Raw genomic sequence first — 25,873 nt, forward strand, 5'->3', positions numbered from 1 at the left:
ATGTCCAATTAAGACAACTGCTGGGTGTTCCTTTTCAATCAGAAGGAGGAAAAGCAGCAAAATCCAAATCCACAAAGGTCATTTGTATTCACCGACTCCCTGAAGTATGTGTTAGCATGCTACTCTGCTAGCCTGACTGCTTTAACTGAAATTAAAAGTTGCTGCCATGGAGAAAAAAACTCCAGTTTTCTTTCTTTCTCGCATTTTCCACTCTGCTTTTTTCTAAAATAGCTCCTTTTCTATGTTCTGAAATTGTTACTAAGCAGTGTTTCTGACCTGTCCTTTGGTCAAAACCATCAGTGCAGTCATTCTCACTTGAAATTTTATTTTCCCACAATTTCATATCTCAATATTTGGTTAAAAAGTCCATGGGTTTGATTTCTTTGCTCTTCTTACTGTTATTTTTTCATACATGCAGATTTAGGTAAAGTAACATTGTACACACTCAAGAAGAAAGGCTAGCACACTTCCATTGTTAAGAAGTAATACAATAACACTCAAGGAATTTCCAGGCTCACACAACACAACACAAACCCAAACCATACAGTTAATGCATACCTTTGATTTCCAGATATTAAGTCTATTGGATATTCTTCTGCATACTGGGTCATTTGCCTACCGTACATTTCAGAAAGCATTTGAGAAACTGAGTTCATATTTCAAAAAGTCTGTTTCCCTGACTTTTCTCAAGCAAATTTCTCTGTGACCATTATAGCTCATATCCTACTTCACTTCCTGAACAATACATGTAGGATTCATTACTTAATTGCCACAGTAAATAGAATCAATTATAGTAGGCGTGTTACAGGATCACTACTGGGATTTCAATGGAGAGAATGTGTGGTATTACACAATATGAATGGCAAACTTCATTTGAGCATTTGTTCAGCCAACTGCATTTTCCAGAAACTAGTATTAAAGTGGCCATGGCCTACACAAAAGAAAAAGGCACGTTTCCTCTCACGTGTACTAAGCAGCTTTGACTAGGCCCTGACCATGCTAAACTTCTGATCTTCAAAAACCAAATATGTGTAAATATATCATTTAGAGTTCAGTAAATATACATTTATTTGTGGAGTAGCACAAAATTAAGTCTTCCCTTTCTTCATCTTCTGTTTCAATCGTCATGGAAAACTTTCCACCCAGGCATGTGCAATCACATGATGCTGGCTTTGAATGCAGTTGTGAATTAAATTTATGGGATTAAAAGAGGATGGCAGAGTCAAAGATGCTTTAATAGGTAGGCATTTTCCTACTTAGAGCTCTTCAAACTCTGCTTGAGTTATTAAAATGAAGTTGGATTCTTTCCACTTTCTGCATCAGCAGTAAAAAGGATTCCTGCAAGCCAAGTTAGGTATTTAAGAACAATCACACAACATCGCTGTCCTCTATGGGTGTGATCCAGGTACAACTGATCAGGACTTGACAATTCTGCTGACAATGTACATAAAGAAATATAATCTTATTTGTCCCTTTAGCTGTACTGGTTTCTGGAGGTGAGAAGGGATGAAAGACTAAAATTTGGGGGTTTAATCACTCAGAGAAAAGACAGAACATCAAAACACATTAGTATCAAATTTACTCACATCATTAAAAATCTAGATTTAACATAATTTTGTAGATTGCATTACCATTAAAAACTCAGTGGAAGGCAAATCTGCATTTATCATAATCTGGTGCAGGAAACAAAAATGTCTTCAGTTAAAAGTCAGCCAGACTAAACACTTCATCTGTTCTAGGAAACAACTGCACTCATCCACAGTAATGGGCTGGATCGCTTAAGAAGTCTTTCCCTGGAGCTTCTAATTTAGCAGGCCAATTTTGAAAATAAAAATCAGAGAAACAGAAGCATCACTGAAGTTTAAAAGAGTAAGTAAAGCATTTACTTATCTGAGACACTTGAGTTCCAATTGTAGCTGTTCCAGTGATAATTAATCTTACACCCCCAATTTGACTTTCATAATTTACCCATGAGAGCAATAATATTTATCCACCTAATACCTAGCAGTGCTGTAGAGATGAATAAGACAAAGTTTGCATGTACTTGAGTACTAGGAATTGTAAGATTTATCAAACTAACATCCCTAAAAGCATAAGATAATCAGTAATACAAGCAATTCTCATTCACACTGTGCCATCCATGGCGATTTAAAAGCCGCATATTTATGCAGTGACTTTAGTTCAGATACATTGCCCAGTTTCCAACCCCAATTTACAAGTTACTTGGCAGAGCTGCAGAGGGGTCATAAGTGATTTGCTCAAAGGTACGTAAAGTTAACTGCTCAGCTAAGAGTTAGGATCAATATCTTGAGACTCCCCTCCCCACACCACCTGCACCATTTCTGACCTCGCCATACAGCATTCAACACAATGCTCTAACACTCAGAAACCAGGAGCAGAAGAAACAGATTGTATAGGGAGGCAATCTATGTATTTCCCTGCTTTTGGTATGGACAAATCATGTCCAGCTTCAGTTTGCACCACTGTTATCCTACATGGTGCTTCTTTAGCACGTGGAAAAGTTAACTCTGAAAAGCATGACTTTCCATGCCATTGAATCCTTCAGATTTAGTCTGTCACATAAAGGACCCCAAACACCACCACCTTGAAAAGCAGTACTGTATCTTGTTACACAGAATCACAGAACGTTAGGGATTGGAAGTGACCTCAAAAGATCATCTAGTCCAATCCCCCTGCCATATTTGCTTAGATTTCACTTAATAATTAAGTGTTTATATAGATGTCTGTTTCACTGCTGCTTGCTTTGATTCAACCATTTTTATCTAGTGAATGTTCTTCAAAGACTGAGTCTAGGAACCTTGAAACACTTGTGTAATCTGTACCCTGCTGGGCTGGCAGTGATAATTTGTCAGTTGTATTTGCAGCAGGCTGTAACTAAACCTTGCTAGATGTAAATAATCTTTTTGTACTACTGCTTGCTGTTTCAGTTGCAAATTAATTCATTTCTTAGCTTCACACTCACATCAAGAAAGCTAGGAGGTTCCAGGAAAATTTAGAAAACCCTAGAGTCACCTCTTGCAAGGCTTATTATGCAGTTTAGCAACTGTTTAAGCTAATGCTGAGCAAATAGAGTGAATGGTCTCTGTAGGCAAGTTTGGAGTGCAATCAGAATGTGTGATTGCAACAGGAAAGCATATTGAAGCCTCAATCACCTCAATCTTGTCAACTTATCACCACCTGCAGTGACAGTGGTGAAACATGAGTGACAATACAACCTAAGTGCATTTAAGAATATGAACGCCTAAATGAGAGCATACTCTTTGCTAAAGCCTGTTCCCAATAGGTCTTCTTGTGTGTTTTCTTTTTTTTTGTGCATGTGGTGGTGTTTTTTTTAATGAGACCACAAGAAATGCCCTGTTGGGACAGGAGTTTGTGTCTAGTGGCAACAGAACATATTTTCTACGAAAAGCATGCACACCAGCTACTTTCTGTGATCAGTCCCATCAAACAAATAATAGTTGCTGTCCAAACTCAGCTGGCTAAAAGGTATAATAGGACAGGGATTTGGGATCCTATATAACAGCTCAGTATCCATTAGATAAGGGGTACAAAAATCTATTCCTTCCATGTCAGCATCTTCCTGAGACTCAAGTTGGTATATTGCAAATGAGTCCATGCAGGTTTTTCTGTAATAGTGGTAGACATTTTCACTATGATTTTCCATCACATAATAATCATGTGTTCTAACACTGCTTATTTTTGACTATTTTGTTGACTACTTAATTTTGGCACAACACTGTGTCGTGAAAAAGACTGCAAAAAAGTAATACGCACCTTTATAGACAATATAGTATTGACACAGAGCTATCAAACAATCATCCCTCATACTGCATTGACAACATTTTGAATATACATAAAGCCTATAAAAGAATTGTAAACCATCTTTTCTAAGCTGTTAGTACAGTTGATTGTTTTGCCTATAATCCAACTGCTGCCATTGCAGAAGCAAAGATTCCTTTCACCATGACCAGCCTGTTTCTGTATGCTCTGGATTCCCTTACCTTGAGTGAGCCAGAGCTTTACTAAGAGTCCTCAGCTCCTTTCCTGTTTCTCTAACTGGGGATAGCCTCTTCACAGGTTCTGATGGATGAGACTAGAAATGATCACATTGAAAATAAGTATTATGGTATTAATTAAGAATAGCTTAGCATAGAGAAGGTATGTGCAGTCTCAGAGTTCAGTTTTAATCACCAAATATTTTCTGAGACAGTCATCATCTGGGACAGCATCGTGTCATTTCACAAGCATGTAAACAAGCCTGATAGCACACTGCTGTGCATGCCTGTGTGTGCACGTGTTCCAACAGCCTTTAGCTCATTGGCTGACTTCACGTTTGACAGAGATCTTACAGGCAGTTAAGCAGCTGTGAGCTTCACTAAACTACAAAACAGGAAGAAGAGATTGTTCAATGGCTTAGACTGGAGGAATGACTCTTGTGAGTGCTTATGCATTAACAAAGTACAAAAGTATGCATGGGAGAAAAATCTTTTACAAGTCCCAGCCTAGAAAAAATTTTCAATCGGACTCAAAACAAGGAGATTTGACTGTTCTGTGCTGGCCAAAAAGTGGCATCTAAATAGAGTTTTTGCCGGGTCTTACAGTATTTAAATTTTTAGGTTAAGGTCACACCAGGCAAAGGCTGAAACAACAGGTATAGGCAAGATCATCAAAAACTGTTAAATTGTGCAGCTCTTCATAACACCCAAAGGAGCAGCTGCTTCAGGTTTCTGAGATCTAAGGATGTGCAAGATTAACCTATTTACTTCAATAAAAATATTGATTTCTGAAATAAAAAAGAATTTTGAATGTATTAGCCATTTCTGTGATAAACTGTCATATAGTTTAAAGGTCAGTCTTCTAGAATTGACACATGGAATAACTAACACAGCTAAAGTGAACTTTCAGAACACTATTTTTACCGTATTACAACAACCCTACATCTCACTCATGAGCAATTTTTTCTAATACTTTCAGAAAGAGTTTCACTAGATAAAACCTATGAATGTTCAGTCGTTCAACAAAAGGCTGGTTCCTTATGTACAGTAAGGCGTTAAACCTCAAATTCAAACAGATATCTATATGAATAATTAAAACATGTTTGTGGCCTTCTTTAACTCCATCTTAAATCAAGGTTTCATCAGTAGTCTCACCTTCAGATTGAGAGGGTACTTGTTAGCAGTAACTTCAGCCACTTCTTTGGGTGGTTTTTCCTCCACATGTGTTTTCACCGGTTCCTAAAAAATGAACAAAACTGTGTCACCATATTTGAAATACTGTTAGTCACCTGTGCTGTAGCATAATTGTAGGTCATAATTTTCAAAATCAAGTGGTGCAAATAAGTTTTTCTACAGAGATACAAACTAAAGCAAAAATAATGACTAATCTATTGTAGAAAAAATTACAACATCACTAAGTAACTTTGGTGCACAAATCAATTTTCCTATGAAGTGTCTGCTGACAAGCTACTGTGCAAAATGCATACATGCTTTCTGAATTACTATGCTTAAATGCTTAGAAAAATGTAACTTTTCTCTCAGAAAATGGTTATATAGAGTGCTGTGTCTAACATAAAAAGAAAATCCAATTTCCAAAACCAGGAAGGGGAAATTACTTACCTGTAATTGCTCTTCCCCAAAGACACAAACTGTGACAGACCACTATTCTTGGATCTGTGCTTTCACCCACAAGGAAGGCACAGACACATAAAAAGCCCTGAAGTCAAATACAAGCACACTTTTAGTTCTACTTCAACCATTAGTTTATTCAAGTGGAAGCAAGACATATTGCCTCCTATTAAAAAAATTACATAGGTAGATTAATAAAAGTCTTCAGATCCCTCAGCTGTGTATCATGCTCAGGCTAAATGGATATGAAAACAGCAATTCCTTCCTTGCACTAGTTTTAGATCAAAGAGCTAATTTATTGATTCCAAGCAAAGCAAAGCTAGAGGCTCCAGCAAGCAGCATCCATACAGTCAGAGTATGGTCAATGTACAAAAAAGGCTGAAAGACTGCACGATAGATTCAGAGCTGTGGATAAAATGCTTGCCATGCTGCACAACTTTTGCACAACAGACCAAGGCCTGGAAATATTCAAGTATTCAAAAAATAAATTAAGCGCAAGAGCCTGTTGCTTGTTGGAATCTTGACTTGAGAAGGCACAAAATTTTTTCAAAATTTATGTTCCTGTGTAACATTTCAGCAGAACAAAGGTTCGAAGTGTAAGGAACAGTATGTTCATCCACTAGAGAACTGCAAACACCAATGTTCTAATATAATGACTGAGGCAGCCCACAAACCAACAGAAAACTGGGGTGGGGGGGGTGGTGCGGGGGGGTTGATAACAATGACACTGCTGAGGAACACAAACATCAGGGAAGTTACAATCCCCCACTACAATGCCCAGGTGCCATTGCTTTTACGGCTGATTATACCTTGAATAACATGATTAAAAACAATGGAGAGTCTCTCAGAATAACTTAGTAAAGTGGTGGAATATAGTCCTAAGGTTTCAATGTCTTGAAGGCACTGACCACTAATACAGGGTCTAAAGCCATTTATCTATATCCATTTCAAGCATCTAATGCCACAGAGCACTGACAAGTTTGTTCAGGTGCAACATTTCCCTGCATCCCACCTCTGGCCAGCCAGCTCTGCCAGTTCACAAAGGAGGGAAAAAAAGAGCTGTGAACTCAGCCAACCTTTTCACAGTTGCTCAGGGAAAGAGGTATTGCATATATCAGCCCCTCCACTCATGCACTGATAATGTGATTCAATCAGCCTTATCATAGAAAACAGAAGGAAATAGCTTCCTTTCTACAACATTATCTTTCATTACCATGGCGTGTATTGAAAAGGTGCAATCTGAGCTTAAAACAGTAATAGTACATAATTATAGAACAGTAGAACACTATCTTTTTAATTTACAGTGTAGATATAAAAACAGAGAAAACAATACTGGCATGTCTAATTTGTTAAACTCAACAATATATTATCATGACAATCTGAACAACCTTTGGAGTTTGGGTGTTTGGTTTTTTTTAGTGTTCCCAGCTTATGAAGATTTTCATCATAGTTCATCTAATTTGCTTTTAAGTCATCAACAGACCTGTTTTGGTGATCATTTCCTGCTTTCATTATGATGAAGTAACAAAATCTCATACAACTCCATATGTAACAATAATTACAAACACAAACAAAAGCAAAACAAAACAAAAAATCAAAGTAATATATGAAACATCATCTTAAAGGGAGATTATACGAGGAAACGACCAAAAAGTTTTCCATTAAGATGATTACAGGCATTTTTCTTGAGATCACATCCAGCAGCTCTAGGTGAAATGAAGTACAGCAATATTGCAGCAGGTGGAGCTCGATGCCACCCGATTGTCGATAGCTCTGCTCCTGGGGACCTGGAGGTGACCCCTTTCCGACCTGCCCCAGGGGGCTGCTGGCACCGAGGAAACCCCAGCATTCCTACCAGAGACAGCTCCTCTGTCTGTGTCCTCCTCAGCTTTAGAAAGAAAACTGAAGGCTCGTAAAGTATTTTTGGATGAACAAATTCTTTTTTGTTTCAGTCAAAACCCATCTCCTGCAGACACACTAGATTTTATCCTAATAATTCTCAAATACTACCACTTTCTCTTCTAAATAATTCTGGAGATCAAAAATTGTTCAACTCTGACAAATCCTTCCTCTTATTAAACATTTTCTCCATTTCATACACCTGTCATCTTTGCAGATGTTGTTCTGTATGTTTTGAATTTCCAACTTTCTTCTTATTGTGGAAATAGCCTGTGCAGGTGCTGTGTTTACCATCTGCAGATGCAGAGTTGAAGTATAATCAACATACTTTTAGGCTGTACATTTTCAAATTTTTTGTTTAAGCTGGTGAAAGAACTAATTTCCTTGGCAACTCCTCAAGTTTTTTCCTTCTGGCTAACTCATTACCCTTATATGTTATTGTCAAAAATAGCAGATTGACACACCTATTGCACTCTTCTTCCTTCTAACATATCACTTGAACAGAAGCATTATGATCACATTTGCAGCCTGTGAATGTGTTTTGATGGAAATAAATCAGCACAGCCTCATCACAAACCAACATTTAGTCATCCAAGTGCAAGACTGACCTGGTGAAATGTATTTTTTAATTTTACAAAAATGTTTAGAACACTTTTGTGAAGCACTTCATATAGAGATGACTACTGCTGTTCTGCAGGTACAATAATAAGTGTTGAATTTTAAAGGTAAGATTCTAGCCAAGTACTCAGGATTTTTTTCCTATTCCTTCTTTTACTGCTGCTGCTCAATAGTGACCTTTTCTGCCCTTTCACTAGAAGGTGGGAACATGGAACAGGCATCAGGACCAAAAGAGAATTTTCAATTAAACACAAGAGGCTCTGAAGCAAAGGACTTGACTAAAAATATATTACAGAAAATTAAAATTGTTTTGGGGGTAATGCTGTTTTAGTGCTTCAGCTTAAAAAAATGCCACAACTAAAACTGCAGATGTAAACATATGTCAGCAAAGACAAGATACCTGATTTGTTAAGGCTGTGCTGTAGCATATCAATAATGCAAAGCACTTCACAGTTGAGAATCTCTGTTGCCAAGGGGAGCACTTAGTAAGAGCTATTGCAGCAGCTTCCATGCTTGGTCCCAATATCGACAGAAAGGGGCACTCATCCCACTGTTTTACCACGGGTACTTTTAATGAGTGAGGGAGTTCCAGCCCTGTCAGGTCTCCTTCTGCACTCCAGTGAGCACGTTACTGTCAGTATAGACATATCAGAAAAATGGAAGGAGACAGCAGAAAAGTGAGAGAAAGGTTGTCTGCTAGTGAAGGCATGAGAATGAAATTTGGAATAAGTAGATTCAATTTCACCTCTGTCAGAAATTTCCACTGACATCCTAAATAAACCATTTAGCACCTTATCCCAGCTACAGAATCACAGAATGTTAGGGATTGGAAGGGAGCTCGAAAGCTCATCCAGTGCAATCTCCCTGCCAGAGCAGGAACACCCAGATGAGGTTACACAGGAAGGTGTCCAGGTGGGCTTTGAATTTCTGCAGAGAAGGAGACCTCCCTGGGCAGCCTGTTCCAGTGTCTGTCACCCTTACTGAGAAGAAGTTTCTTCTAAAATTTAAGTGGAACCTCTTGTGTTCTAGTTTGAACCCATTACCCCTTGTCCTATCATTGGTTGTCACCAAGAAGAGTCTGGCTCCATCCTCATGACACCCTTTATATATCTGTAAACATCCTCCTGACACTCACGCCTGTCTCCTCCAAGCTGAAGAGCCCCAGCTCCCTCAGCCTTTCCTCACACAGGAGATGCTTCACTGCCTTCATCATCTTTGTTGCCCTGCGCTGGACTCTCTCCAGCAGTTCCCTGTCCTTCTGGAACTGAGAGGCCACAACTGGACACAATATTCCAGATGTGGTCTCACAGAGGGGCAGGAGAACCTCTCTGGACCTGCTAACCACCCCCCTTCTAATACACCCCAGGATGCCATTGGGCCCAGTGCTGGCTCGTGGTCACCCTCCTGTCCCCAGGACCCCCAGGTCCCTTTCCCCTACGCTGCTTTCCAATAGATCATTCCCCAGCTTATACTGGAACCTGGGAAAAATAACACTTTTCATTCATTAACATCTATGAAGCACTCAGATATTATAGTGGTGGAGAGCCTATGTATAGAAAAACTGTTGTTTGCACAATAAAACCAGCTCAGTATTGTTTATTCCATTGATTTCCCTCTGTTTCTTGTATTCCTCAGGGAAATCCATTTTTATTTTCTTTTCTCCAGATAATATCTACTTCATTCTGATAAGCTTGGTAAGTTTTGTAAAATAATTGGATCAAATTAGTCTCAGTTATAATACCATCATTGTCAGTGCATTTACTCTAGAGTTACTTTTAACCCCTTAAGCAGCTACATTATTTGAGTTGCCATCTTTATAGTATCTATATACTCTTTTCATTAAGATGATTTGAAAATTTTGAAACATGTTCTTGGAAGTCAATGCAAATAAGCAAGCAAAAAAAAAATTATCACTTCTGTATGACATCCCTCTATGCTAATATTTCTGTCTTCTGTTTGTCATTTCCATGGTCTCCAGGCAACATGCCAGTAATTTAGGTATATGCAACACTCCCACCACCTTTTATTCACATTTTTGGTTGCATATTTGCCATGATAATATTACTAACCCATAGCTAGTGTTTTCTAGATATTTTGCCTTATTGAAGTCAGAATTACAAATGTTCTCACCAAATCTACTTCCAGAAGACCAAACGTCTCAATGATATTTTGGATCCTCAAAAATTCATTCTACTAGAAATTAATGTAATTTATTTTAAATTGAAAAAAAGAAAACCCTTTTGCACCACAATAGCAGTTTCTTACTTCTGCTAGTCTAACACGGGATTTCTTATTGGAATGCTATGCTAAAAACATGAAAGTTCATGACCAAGGCAGGAGTACCTAATAAAATTATCAGATCGATATCTGCTGCAGCAGAGTCTCTATTCAATCCAAATGCAACAAACAAAAAAAAGAACACACTATTCTGCTTTTTTTCATAGTGAGAACAAAGTTAATTTGAGAAGGAGCTGGGGAAAGACACAGCTGGAGAGCAGAGTTACCAGCCTCAGGAAATTCACAGAAATGTAATTGAGAACAAATTATCTCTTTAATTACTTTTGATCAAATCAATAAAAACCATGGAATAAAAAGCATGATGACTGCCACCTGGTAGAGGACAAAGAACACCAAAGTTGAAAACTACCATAAAACTGAAACACAGCCATATTAAGAACAATCAAAGCACTTCTCTTACAAAAGGAAATGGGGGGGGGGGGGGGGGGGGGTGGGGGGAAGGGTGCAGGATAGTAGTTCAGTAAACACAAGCAGTGCATGCAGAAGTTAATGGTTGTTTTTGGCCACTGCTCACTGTTCTCAGCTGTGAAGATTGTTAACTCTTAACTGTGTTGTTTGAATTTCCAATTGTCCATCACTCAGGAATCATTAAACACAAAAATACATAACAAAAACCAACACAAGACTTCCTGTTTCCTTCTGAACTTCCATGGTTTCTCCCATGCTGGCTTCTATTTACTTAACACCGATGCAGGAATTAGTTAAGTTTAAGGCACAGCACTTATTTTTGTCAGTGTGTTAGTAAAACAGAGCAAGATCTTACTTCTCCTTTGGCTTCATTCCCAGATATAAGCAGTAATACTCACACCTGGAGGTCACAAATTTGTAGCTAAGCATGGCTGGTTCTGAGTGTGATAGATGGGACCAAGTCTTCTGGCTTGGCAGAGATGGAAGGACTACAGGGGCTACAACAGCATCCAGTAACACTGAGGACTCCCGAGCCTCTCTGTCTACAATACTTGCACGCTCCCCACTACTATAGCAGTTTAGCCCTTTACTACTTTTAGACATTAATCCTCACAACATTCTTGTCAAGTGTGGTATTATCCTTTTTGTATACATGAAGAATGAAGGTAGAACAAGATAAGTGACTTGTCCCTGGTCACATAAACTTACACAGGAAGGGCAGGGTAGTGAAAGCAGGTGTGTGAGACCAAAAGCTTGCATGTGGGCCTGGAAGTCCCAACCCCCTCACACAGTCTGAATCTTAGAGCATTTGTCACTGTCGCTGAATAACGTCAAAGGAAGCAAATTTCTGAACCACCTCCCTTCTCCTCAACCATGTTTCAGTTTAATATTCCACAACTGTTCTTCATGTGGATGCTAAGCACTGAAGTTGAAGTGGATTTCAGATGTGCTGTTGACACCTTGCCCTCTGTCTTTTTCTCTGTCTTATCTCAACTCCTTATGGACCTTAAGATCTTCAGAGTTTCAAACAGTTCCTTTAAAACTCTTGGCATTTATATGTGAGCCAGGCAATCTGTTTATTTTATAGGCTGACTAAAAGAAATTTCACTCTGATGTGACCTTTGTTTGGATTTGTTCGTGGAGGGAAGCAGAGTGGCCATTTCCTATCTCCAGAATTCTGCATCTAGATTCATAGCAAATAGGCTGAGATGACTAGGTCAACTGACCTGTTAGTGAACCCTTCACAAGGTATCTGACCATGATCATCTGCTTTGTCCTGCTTCACAGTAGATCTGGTTTAGCTTGAGATGAAATTCTATTGTCTAGTAGAAACTAAATTTCACAGCACCAAGGAAGTATCATCAAGGTGGGCTGTAGCCAAGCACTAATTTTTCTAGGACGTTCTTCTGCTTCTTTCTCACAGGTCCTTACAGTCAGGAGTTACTTCAGCTGGCAATGGCCAGGACTGCAAAATGCTAAACTAGCTCAGAAACCCAAGACAAAGGACTTCACTGTGTAAAAATCTTCAGACTACCCTGTGCTGTCTGAATAGTTTACATAAATCTATCACAGAATTACTATTCAAATCAGCAAAAAGAGAAGCTTTAAAAATGAATAGTCAAAAAAAGCAATGAAATTAGACAGTTTAGGAACATGGTGATACCTCACTGGTTTTTAAACAGTAAACTGTCTTTTTGAGATACATTCTTCCCCTAGCAGTAACTAATTCCTTTTCCTCTCCTGCTCAGCTAATACCTGAAACACACAGACCAAGTCCTCCATGCAGCACGTAGCAGGTCATTCCAGTCCCACCAATACCAACTGTGTTTAACTGCTACATATCAGAGAAGACAACTAAAGGATCAAGCCAGCAAATGAAATGCTATCATTCTCTAAAACTGCAGTCATATTAACTAGAATTTCGAAGTTATTGAAAATTAAATATTACAACACAGTTTTTCCTCCAGGAATATGTCTTTAAGTTTTTGAATAGGTCTGATTAAAGTGCAGACATGCCTAAAAAGTTATTTACTTTTTCAACAGAACAGATCTGACTTCTACTAAAAGTACTGTCATTGGCCCGGAAAAAACATTTCAGAAAGATGAGCTACTTCCTATTTCACTGTCAGACCTACAAAGGAAAAAAAAATTCAAGTGACAACATAATGCAGACAACGCAGTGAGCTATGCTATATAGCCTGAGGTAAAAAAAAACTGGCTTTGGAGTCTTTTTTTCTTGTAGGCTGCTGTAGCCCACTTAATAAGTGGATTTGGTCCCCCAACCATCATCCTCACCGCATCCATTCCCACCAAAACACACTCTCTGAGAGGTTCTGGGAGCAAACATGCATTGCTCCTACTGGTTTTGTCAATAAATAGAAAACCTAATTCTGCAAAGACTGTTAAGCAAGCATTTTTTCATAAGATCTAAAATAATTTTAAATCCCAGCAACAAAGAAAAACACATTAAAAAATACAATATGACAGGCTTCCTGGCACAATTTTCCTCAAACAACAGCTGGCCAAGTAAGCCAGACTCACAGGAAAGAAAGAGCTGGCTGTGCTTTTTATAAGACAAACAAACCAGGACTTGGAACTCCCCTGATCTTAAGAAAGAAAAAAAGTATTTTTAGTTGGCATAGGGCCAGGAAAACTATAGGTAGAATTAACAATTATGGTTAAATTCACCTCTGGAAGGAACTGAGTATGCATAAGCAAACGCAGTTTTGCCTTGTAAATGGAACGCACAATGGATCAGTCCCAAGAACTTCTATCTCAAGCTCTGAGACAGTTACTTTCATAACTTTTAGAAAACCTCTTTCATGCAGGAGAGTTCAAAATTATCAGCTTTATGTGGGTGATTTTGCTTTACTAATGGCTCAGAACACCTGACAGTTTATGTTAGTAAGGTTTATTGGAATTCATTGCATCCACCTGTATTTGAGTTTAAAAAAAACAAAACACACACACCAAGAAAGGGCTTAGAGAATTTCCCTAATACTTAGAGTCAAATTACTGGGTGTTAAGCTGCTAATTACACGAGCTAGCTTTGTGCCTATCCAGCACATATTTCTAGAAGGTCTCACCCTGATACTTATTGTATTTTAATACTTGCAGGACACAACAATAAACCAATAATCTTAATCTCTATCCTGGGCTTTACTTTGACATAGTAAAAAAAAAACCAAAAAACATTACTGAATCAATTTCACAGTAAAATTTTAAAAGGTCTCTTAGTAATGAAGTTCCTTCCTATGCTGAAGACTGAGGGTGTCCTATTCAGGATTCTGCAAAAGAGATCCATCTTGGACTTCCCCAATTATAGACCATTTGATTTACTCAAAACTAAGCTACAAAGCATTCAATCACATCGACACACATACTTACCAACACCCTGTTGCAGTAGGCAATGTACTTGGGCTACATGGTAAGAAGCTACAAAGTCTAGCATTGCTTTAATATGGAAGACTGTACTTACATTATTTAAGGGTCTGATAACTCTTAGGGATATGTCAAGAATCTAATTTCTGGACAATCCATATGGATAGTCCAGAATTAGCTGTGGGACACATGCTAGTGAAATAGCAGTGGTTTGGGCTTAGCATAAATGCTTAAGCTAATGTGTTCTGTTTCACAGCTCTGTTTTTTGCTGAGTAATACCTAAACCTCATGTAACAGCAGTCTGAAGGTGTTGGAAAGGCCGGACAGTATAGCGATCAGAGAAGAAAATGCCGAACGCATAGGGAAAGATTAAGCCTGAACTTGTTAGAGTCATTGTTTCACTTGTATCTTCCCAGCTCACTAGTGGCACTCTAAGTGTTGTTACTCTGGGATCACAGTGACTCATGTTTCTGTGGAAGAAAACAATGGAAAGCCAACAGTAACAGAAAGCTCAGCTGATTAAACATCACCTCCTCCCATTTATGGTTTTCCTAAGAAAATCTGTGTGGAGGAGAGCTGTGCTAACAGATTGCTTTCCAAGCAAGAAATCTAAGTGAGTTATTACTCAGGCCAAGGAGTTGTCAAAACTTACCACTTTTTTTCCAAAGTAGTAGCTGTTATCTGATCTTGAGCTTTTTGCAAACAAACATTACATCCAGTTCAGGGAGGGGGTGGAAGGGAGGAAGTTGTGGGGTTTTTTTTGGTTTTGGGGTGTGAGGTTTTGTTTGTTTTTGTTTTGTGGGGTTTTTTCGTGGTTTGCTTTTGTTTTGTTTATTTTTATCTGGTTTCCAAAGACAGCTAAGACTCAGTGATCAGGAAAAACAAGTTTCTGCAAAGAAATGTTAGAGAAGTTTAATAACAGTAATTCTCTTCCATGATCACAGCACTTTAAAGCGTTTTTAAAAAGTCTGCTAGCCACATCAAGACAAAGAATATCCTAGTGCACACATTAATGCTACAGATTCTCTCCTCTAAGAATGCAGGCAGATTAATCAGAATCTCTAAGCAGATTGGCAGATAGAAATTTTTTGTTTGTTGTTACTCTGCATGCAGTGATATTCCTAAGGTCAGAACGTAACCTTCCATATGGAGTAGCCAGACAATGAGAATAACACAGTAGGATCATTATAGAATTTATCTATCATTTTCTCAAATTATGTTTTGTTTTTCAAAATTTAAAATTCTACATTTATCTTGCACACTATTTTTTTTCATGTTCTAAATCATATTTTAAAAACTCAGATGATTGAGTTTATATAATGAGAAATGTAATGACCTGTAAAATGAACAGAGTACATCTGCCAGCCCTAACAAAAAAGTCATCTTTTCACCACATGCACGTCACAATATGGGGCTGACAGTTCCATTGTTATTTTCCCAGGCAGCCACTCCTGTTGCTTCCCTAAAACAAATGTTCAGTTTTAGATGCAAGCTGAAGACTAAGTTAATTTAAAAGCTTATAAATCTCTTAAAGTATTTTCCCAGTGACACTTTATATAGAATAAACAAAGAGTATACAATGGGTTGCTATATAAATGCACATTCTCTAAGTAAACTGAAAATATAAAGTTGACAAACAAAAAGGCAACCAAATTCTCATCCACTGTTTAATTTCACTGAAGCATATTTTTGTCAAAGGGTCAAGTTCTCTGCTTGAATACAGATTCTAAGTGAATCCGTACTTTGACAGGAATGAATATGGTCCATACTGCACCAGCAGAATGAGTCTGTATCCACAGACTGGCTGGCACCAACTTCATCCATGATAAACATGAGACAGATGAACATGTCAAGAAAAGGATCTTAGCAGCTATGTTTCATGCAAGATTACAGAGTATCCCTTAATCTCGATACTAATCCAAAACACCCTTTAAATATATACACCAAGGTCTTAGCAACAGCTCCGCATGGATTTTAGATGTAACATACTGAAGTAAAAACATCCTCTCTTTATTATAAATTTGCAGTTTATAATAGAACTTAAACATGCACACATACACACATGCCCCTCATTTGTACCTAGTGTGGGTTGGATCATCACATTAATTGAACTAGCATTCTGGAATAGATTTGACAAGGTTATCTGCAAATAAAACCTTATATCATTTTATCTGTGACTTTTAAAAAGGTATTAATATTTAGGAACTACTCTACACTTCTTGTAAAAGAAGTTCAGTCCAAACTGCTAGTATCTGACACAGAAACAAAGGAATAAGCCATGGCTAAACCACCAAAACTTGACTTTCCAAAGGACAGCTATTTTCAGAAGCATTTTGTGATAGCTGTGCCAGCTGCACACACAGACTGCATTACATCTGTGGCCCATTCTCCTTAAGCACTGTCTTTGTTTTGATTTCCTGTTTCATATTCCATTAGTTTTAAGGCTGTATGTCATACAGCCATTAAATCACAGTTTTCAAGCAATAGTGTCTTCCAGCTGACCTCTGAGCAAAACAGCACAAAGCCTTACATTCACAGAATTTGCTGTTACAACCAATAGGTACTGGCAAGCCTTACTCCAAAGCCTCTATCTTACATAGTGAACTTGCTCTGACTCACAATTATTGCCACACACCAATTCAGATCTCACATAGATTATATAAGCTCATATTATTTTAGGAGAACAGCTGAAAGTAAAATACTTGAAGGGAAAAAAATTACATACACAATATTTTACTGACAGCAGCTTTCTTAAGAGGGAAGGATTTCACAGAATCACAGAATGGCAGGGATTGGAAGGGACCTTGAAAGATCATCCAGTCCAATCCCCCCACTGGAGCAGGAACACCCAGATGAGGTTACACAGGAACATTTCTGATGAGCTAATGGAAACAGCAAAGTGACTTTTTGGAAAAGATTTGGTGTGGTGTGTAGTGGTTTGGGCTTTTTTGTGTTGTTTGTTTGTTTTTAAATCTCTTTATCTGCTTTCACTACAAGATGAAGTGAGCTCATTGTCAGCAAGAGTGATTTCTGACTGTCAGACAGCGAAGCTGAATGGATTCCATGCTGCTGAGCTCTTCTTTTTTCCTAAAAAAAAAAAGTCAGAAAAAAAAATATAGCTTTCATCTGATGATCCTGGATAGGTATCACTAGGATCTTGCCAAGGTTTAATTTCTGATTTTTCATGGATTAACATCATTGTTTATAATTCAGGCTGTTGCACAGTGACACAAGCTCTAAACAGGATGACAAGAAACAAACCCAACCAAACAAATAACAATTCCAAGACATAGCAATGCCTCCGATACGAGTTTAAAAATGAGCTTATTTTACAGAAATCCACCTATGAGTTTCACCAGCAATGGCAGCATTTGTTGAGGCAGAGCTTGCGGGTGAAGTGCCCAAAAACCCTCCAGTGACAGTACAGCTGTCTGCACAGAGAATTCAGCTCCCTGAACTGTAATGAGCAATTTGTCTCACAGTTCTGATCCAGTGTCACTTTATCTGACACTGACTCCAGGAATTAATTTCTAACATTTCAGGGTAACCTAATAAAAAAATAAAAATTGAAGCAGTGTGTGGTAGATATCTGTAGATAACCTATCACCTGCCACCGGTGTTAACAGAAAAGTTAAGCGTGTTTCTGTTATAGTAAAGACTCACTTTCTTCAACACAAACACATAAACCTAAGACAGTATCAACAATGTAAAGCAACATAAAGGACAGAATATTTTAACCATATGCTCTAAGCTAATACTGTGATGGTCCTATGTATTTGAGAAGCTTCTTTAGAGAAGAGGCTTCTTTGTACATCTACCCACTTTGGAAGATGGGCTCAGAACTAGAAAGAGATCTGTTTCCAGTTTTTAAAATTATGGAATTTGACTAGAATATATTTGACAAGGTAACTGTTACAGGTTTTCAATTATTTTGTCAACATAGTAAATGCACTGTATGAAATTCATACATACTTCTAGTTTTGGCAGAACTAATCAACCCTAAATAGAACTGTAAATACCAGCTTTGAAAAACATTTAGGAATGGAATATAAACCCTGTTTAAACTCAGTCCTACTGTTATGTGATCATTATGGTGCAGATGAATCACAGTCCATCTATTTCAGTCTGTTCTGGGCCAAAATCTTTGTCAGTAGCAAGCTGCCAGCTTGTTGTGGCTTACGGTTGTCACACTTGACCACTGTGAACTGGTGACGGTCACACTATTCTCTGCCAGCCAGCCAACTTCATGACACCTGCAAGAAAATACTAGTCCTAAAAGCTTCCAATGACCAGACCTCCAGACCTTTACTATTTCCTACTCCCTGTATTCAGGCATGTCTTAGCAGTAGGTTATGTGGCAGAGAGAAACACTGCTGCTGGGCTCTCATGTGTGATTTTTAGGGAAGAATAATTTTAGGGGGGCATGCTTTCCATGTAGGGTGCCCAAGGTAACAGTACCTGCAGCATTGTGTCACAACCTCTCCAACATAACTAATACAGCCAGCTGGCAGATCAAGATGACCAGTAGCACCTGGCAGTTGGGGTGAGACAGTACTACAAATACACAAGGTATCAGCCTAGTCATGAGGGAATTCAAGGCATGAACCATACGTGCGAGACTTATTCTAAAACTGTCAGACATGACAGGTTTGATTTTCTGCCAGTAACTCTCCAGTGAAAGAGAGAATGCTTGTCCTTTATTTTTAGGCCATAGTTATAACACAGCTTCATTTATTCTTAAAATAAATATCTCTCCAAACAGCATGGCAAATAATTAGCTATGGGGATTCATTTGTTATCTAATAAAGCTTTAAGTATTCCTCTGTCTGAACTGGGAGCTAACAGATTCAAGGGGTACAAGCAGTCTTTGAGGGGAGAGGGAAGAATCAACCAGGGTTCAAAACCGCAGGGTTTCTGAAGCACTGAGAGGGAAATGCTGACACACAGAGGGACCAAATGATGCCATCTCGGAATCCTGGACAGATCAGGATCCTCAGTATGGAAGACAAATGAGGCTATCTGATCACTGGGAACTATTGGTTGTACCTGCAGGAGCAAAATGAGGCACAGAGGCCAAAACAACTGAAGTAAAGACATTTCCAATTAAAGTAGTGCAGTCCAAGGACTGCTCTAACAGATGAGGAATGACTTGATTCACCCTCCCAGAAGTGCCACAGGCATTAGCTCAAGGCCAAAGACACAGCAGAGTGCACTCATAGCGACTAGGATCTGCCAGAGACTTCAGCGGGTTCCATAATTTACTGCAACCTAAAAAAAAAATTTTACAAATAACCCTAACAACTTTGCAGTCTCTTTATTTCAAACATATGGATTATTTTCCTGGAGCCCAATGAAACACAGCTTGAATTTGTTTATGAGTAAGGAAACTTACTAAAAATTCAAAGTTATTCTTAAAAAGGGAAGATTTGTGATGAACGTGGTGTATGAAAGAGCAATTACGAATTTAAATATATCACAACAGATTCATGAAGCACCTTTTGACCCTCGAATAAAATTGTACAGGTGGGTATGAAGCTAAATGCTTGCAGACCAAAATCTATCAGTGTTTCGCTTGAACTGTGCCCTACTCCATGATTACTCCACTGTGGTTGATAAACAGGCATATGAAAAATCACAGTATTTCACACCAATAAGGACTGTGGAATCTGTCTTTTGTACCTATTAGATTAGCAAAGAGGATGCATAAACCTTTTAGCAGCAAGTCATTAAAGAATTACATTAAAACCTCTTAATACACCAGAAAAACAGGTTCCAGGCTACAATACCCCAAACAACGTCACAGCCTAGTTTTCACAAATAACAAAGTAATTCCTTTTTCAAAATGAACAGAATCCGAAGTAACTTTATACCTCCGTTGGCCATACCCTGCTTTTGAGCTCTTAATGTAAAGAGTGACAGTAATATAGCTGCCTAATTAACTTTACTATTGTCCCCTACAAAATACTCCCTATCTTAGCTCTCCTTCTGTGCAAATAGCATACATTTAATTTAATGGGAAGGTCACATTACACTACAAGGAATGTTGTGACATTCCATTATGTCCTCCTATTCCTGCTTACAGTCCTCCCATCATTGCTGTTACGCATTCAACACTTTTTCTATACTCATGGCATGAATAAGGAGAAGCTACTCTAGCCATGGGAAATGCTGCCTTCCACTACTCGTAATTTAAGATGCATCATTCTACAGTCTCAACGAAAGTGAAACACCAATAATCTGATTTTACATAAATGGGTTTTCCTCTGCAAGCCAAACTCAGGCTTTAATTATTACTTCCCCCCCCCCCCCCCCCCCCCCGCTGAATGCCTTCGTTTACTTTGCCTGCACAGGGAAACATTCCAATTTAAGAACAGGTTTCAAAGTTCTTGCATTCAGATCAACTTACCCTGAAACTTACTGTCTTTATGAGAAAGATGATTCCTCTCCTGTGCCATGCAGTGTTTGGGGAGAATTAGCAAGGTGTCTTGTCTAAACTTCAACTTGTTCAAACTGCTGTCTGCTCACTTAAGTTCATCTCTCCTTTTTCAACTGGACACATTATTCTTCATCACTTTCTACCCTGAACTCTCAGGTAGTATTGCTCTGCTGAACCCAGTTAACCAGGCATGACTGATATGACCTCTACATTGAGCCTGCAAAGTGCTTTTAGCATCATTTGGAATAAAATTAATCTATAAATAAATCATCCTTCCTAGAAATGGGCACAACACAACCCATCTACCAATCTAGTCTTGCATTTCTACATCAGTTCTGATTTTTTTTCCTCATGTAAACATAAAATTCTCCACATTGTTCACATTCCCCTACCCCTAATTAAATACCTGCTTACTTTCTACTAGCAATCAGATACACAGAGAGGTTTCTAAGTTCCACATATGCAAAAAAGCTCGACTTTACCACCTGAAACATTTTCTATATTTCTAGTACATTACATTCATTCCTGATATGACTCCACTGAACATGACATTACAGAAATCCTCCAGTGTCTGACAAGATCAGCATTAACATTCCTTTGTGCTATCAGTGACACAAAGGAACCAGCAACTCAACCATGAATTACAAAGAGTGTTAACCTTACAGTTCAGTGCAAGTTCTAAACTGATCATACTCATCAAAAGTAACATACATTTATTTTTTCCATAGCACTTCTAGTCAAATCTCAATTCCCCCTCACCCCCATTCTGTCTCAAAATTAACCATCTGATGAAGTGTTTCCAGTTATCAAAAGTCACTTTTAACTGCCACACTGCAGCCAGGGGAGCGCCAGGTTCTTCAAATACAAGAAGTTGTGGATTTCTTTCATTATGTAACCTACAAAGTATTTGTATGCACTATTTAAGAGAAGCAGACATTAAACCTGTTAAAAATCTAATGTTTTGAATATTCACTGTAAAGTGTAACCTTTGTAATGCATTTCTCTCCTGCCCCAGGCGTAATATTGCAGATTGATTCCCAAATCTAGGTGAGCAACGCAATTCTCTATAATGACAACTCAAGCTGTAATCACAGAAGTGTAATGCACCATGACTGTACCAGCAGTGTGACATTTGGCAAGTTTACTAAAACCTTAATAACAATGCGTTATTACATTTTATATGCTTCTCTTAATTCATTACGGAACAGAAATTGAACTTTTGAAATTGATTAGACTGTTTTGAACTTAATAGCATGGAGATTGTGTGGGCCTTACCAGTTAGCTGCTGTTCTGGAGATATGACAAACTGATATAGTGACAATAAAGCCTTTACTTCTATAGATCATAACATTTATATGTAGTTAGGCTCAGTTCAGGAGTATCACCTAACATTTAATATTAATGTTAGAAAGTGAAACTACTACTCTTAACCAACTAATAAAAAAAAAAAAAAAAGAGTTTGACCTTAAAAATACAATTTTGTAAGCGTATATGCTATCTCATTTATATCACTATTTGTTTCACATTCTAAAAGACAAAGCAAAAACACCTGCAGGAAAAACCAAAAGCTTAGGATCAGAAAATTCTCTACTATAACACCAGGTTTCTATTTTTCACATGCAATTATCTGAGATAATTCACTTTTCTAAGTCATTGTCCCCAAAGGTACAAGAGGTAACAACTGTCAGTCTCACAAGGCCATGAAGAAAAACATTTAAAAAAACCCTCAATACATGGGTGCTTAAATGTTATGATTAACAATAATAAAACCAACTACTTCAGCACTAAAGGGCTGCTGGTCTTCTAAAATAGCCAAGAATTTCTAACAGATACGTGACTACAGTGGCAAAGTAAATCACAGGTAAGAATAAGAAGTGAAATTCAGAAATTCTGCATCAAGAACAGCTTCACTATGCCTGCTAAATAACCTCAAATACTTGGCTGGCAATGTTGGTATCCTCTTGTTAGAATTACTGCAGTAGGATGTAATATCTCCATGTTGTCCATGGACATGTACAAATAAGAATTGTAGTTCTTCAGAAATGGTGTGACTGACACTTTAAAACTTTTAGTAAAGGCTCATAAATTAAATCCAAGTTGAAATAAATATATTTATGGTTCAGGCTAGCAAAGGGGAATGAGCTTAATTAATAAAACCAACAGTAGCCAGTGTACAGTCTAACAGCCTAATCTAATGTAATATTTGTGGAAGGGGCAGAAAAACAGCTGCTATTGCAATTTAGGCATACATCCAAATTTGATAAAATATGTCTAAAATTGAACTTCCCTTATTTCATTTGCTCTGTTCCAGTTCTGTCTATGATGACACTATTATCTATCACTTCAGTTTCTGTTTATCTTTCATTCCACTCCTCCTTTTAGTACTGCTCTCACATAAGCAAACTGCTCCAGACCACTAGTTCAGCCATCTAAAGCCATACCCTTTCCTGTTATTCCATAGTCAAATTATCCACAGTCTGCTTATTCACCACTTTCTAATATGCCCTCAAACCTTACGCATTCAGGCTTACTAACATTTAATAACGTGCACATAAAAGCAGCAATATAACAGTGCATTATCATTGTGTTGTAAATGTCTGGTGGGTCAATACCTCCTTGGATGGGTGACAAGAAAGTCATACATGAGAGAGAGAGATGCATGCCATTAGGCTGTTCATTTCCAAACATCCTCCAATGTTTGTCTTCTGCAACAAGAAATGCATCTGTTACTATTTTTAAAAAGAAAAACTAATGTACTGTATTGTTATTCTTGCTAACCAAGCTAAAGGTTACAGAAGACAATTAAAAAAATACTTAAGCAACTCTATTTACTGGAAGTCAGCATTATCCATAACACATGTATAACCTGAGTTTCACTTTTTTATTGCTAGCAGAGACCCAGGTGAAAGCTGAAAGTGTAATCAGCTTTCATAATGAGATTACCTGATGATTACCATGCTGAGAGCTTGCACACAGAACTTATTGATAGAAGTTATGAAGCTTGTAGGAAAAGTCATTGGTATAATACCCATAGTTAGTTCAGCCCACATACACTTGAGCAGAACAGCCCTGTATGTTCACTCCAGAAAGAAGAATAACCCACATAACCAAACACCTCAACTTGTATCTGCTTAACACCCAAAAAAACCAACCAAAAAACCAAAACCCAAAAACCACACACCACCACGGACCCTTTTACCTGTTAAAGACAACAAAAGGAAACTAGAGAAGGTTAGCCAAAGAAAAACTAGCTGCAAAATCCACCTATCTTAATTAGCTACAAGAAATCTCCATGGAAACCTAAGCCAGGCATACCTGTACATGCATGTATGGCAGGCTTTCAGATGCAAGCATCACACGCTGCTGACAAAGTCTTTCAGACATTCCTGAATGTACATTCAGCCAGGTCTCTCAGAGGCAGAAAACAACAAACCCTTTCTTTTCCTTAAAAAGCAGCAGAATATTTTTTACAATACAAAACTAAGAATATTGAAATTGTAATCACATGCTTGCACTTGCTTTTATTTCTGTTTTACATGCTCTGGACTTTACGTCACTAGTATGTTTTGGTCATAGCAAGGTGATAAACTCTAGTCAACTGAGAAAGGGCACTTTTCCAAATTCCGACACTTCTTGCACCACCTTCTTTCTTTCTTTTCTGCCCTAGGCTTACAGCCAGCCGCAAACTGTTGTGACTTCAGAAAGCAAGAAAAAAGGAAAAAATCCAAAAAAAGTAATTTCTTGACAATTAGAATTTCCCCATATTAAATTTCCTGAGTGCACCACAGTTATTTTATTTCTGATCTGCAACAGATAACAGATTATGCAAGCCATGACACCACCTATATAGCTATTGCAATGGAAGGGTAAAGACAAACCTGTTTTTGCAGATGCTTTTAATTTTCACCCTGATTTTTTCATATGGGGGGCATGCACTGCATCCATAGCCAAAAAAAGAAAAAAAGGAATTGGGGCCTAATTTTGTGTTTCTCATCTTCATTCCCAATTTTTCACCAGAAATGCACAAGGACAAACATGAAAAATTTGGACCTCTGGGGAAGCTGAAAGCATGACTCTCACCGCTACAATCTCTTCTGTACTCTCCCTTGCTTGTTTCCCTTGTTCTGTCCAAAATACCAGCCCTTAGAAACACTGTAATTCCTGAGCTAACAGATTGTGGTATCTTGATAAGCCTGGCAAAGAAGTACAAGCAGAAACAAAAAGAAGCTGACCTTAAACCAAATATTAATTAACCCTTGCAAATAAAGCATACCTCAAAATTCTTTCATGCTGCCAATATGCATTTTGTAACACTTAGAAATACTCAAATGTTTACCAACAAATACTTTGAGACCACCTCTAGCAAAATTTGTATGGATCCAATTTTACCAGCCAACAACCTATCAAAATACCCCAAAAGATGCTTCCATCTAAACATCTCTATCAATGGTTTGGCAATTCTGAGTAACAGCCATGCCAGTGATAATTCACCCATATATTCTACCTCTTATATCTAATATGGAAAAAATACACTAGAAAAGTGTTAGTATTTTGTAGCTTTCCACTTTCAAAGCCAGTCTAGTTAACAGAAAGAAATATTGTGCTATCCATTTCCTCACTAGCATTTTGTTGAAATTTCATGTTCTTCAAATAGGAAGTTTCAAGGTATTTCTTAAGCTTCTTCTAAATCTATAATAAAGTTGTTTGTTTGGTTTTTAAATGACTCTGGTATAGCACTTTGATGCAGGTGAGAGACCAGGGCTGATCAATGACCACACTCAATTTGGAAAGCATTAGGAATGTCACCACACCAGGGTACTCTGGCCTGACCAGTTTCTTCATTTTGGAGATACTAAGAAAACGCACCAGTAATGTTTCCTGCTCTTCCCAGAGCGATAAGGAATTATGACCGATCCTCACATCAGAGAGCTGGCAGGAAAAAGGTTCTTTGCATTACAAGTTCTGCCTTGAAATAACATGCTTTTAGTCTTCTGGAAAGCAAGGTTTTAAATTGGAAACCCTGGCAGATCTTTAACTGCAGCAATAACAAATAGCATCAGTGTCATTTCTCTTGAAAGAAATTGCTCCGTTTTCTTCTCTAGTTCTCAGCTTAAAACCTTTCATTGGAGATGCTGTTATCAATCTTATCTAGTGACCTATTTACCCAAAGCACAGAATTACAGAACAG

At 38.0% G+C, this 25,873-nt stretch overlaps 1 protein-coding gene across 1 annotated transcript in view; it reads right to left on the bottom strand.

The window, feature by feature from the left end:
• CCDC60 (coiled-coil domain containing 60) overlaps positions 1 to 25,873 on the bottom strand; it is a gene marked incomplete at both ends in the record, with an annotated part of 50,109 nt that overhangs the window by 20,506 nt on the left and 3,730 nt on the right. Inside the window, 2 exons of the mRNA XM_080354989.1 lie at positions 4,023 to 4,114; positions 5,172 to 5,255. Of these exons, the coding sequence (XP_080211115.1) occupies positions 4,023 to 4,114; positions 5,172 to 5,255 (176 nt within the window). The remainder of the gene's footprint in view (positions 1 to 4,022; positions 4,115 to 5,171; positions 5,256 to 25,873) is intronic.

This window comes from Nesoenas mayeri (genome assembly GCF_963082525.1).
Source record: "Nesoenas mayeri genome assembly, chromosome: 17".
Classification (NCBI taxonomy): Eukaryota; Metazoa; Chordata; class Aves; order Columbiformes; family Columbidae; genus Nesoenas; species Nesoenas mayeri.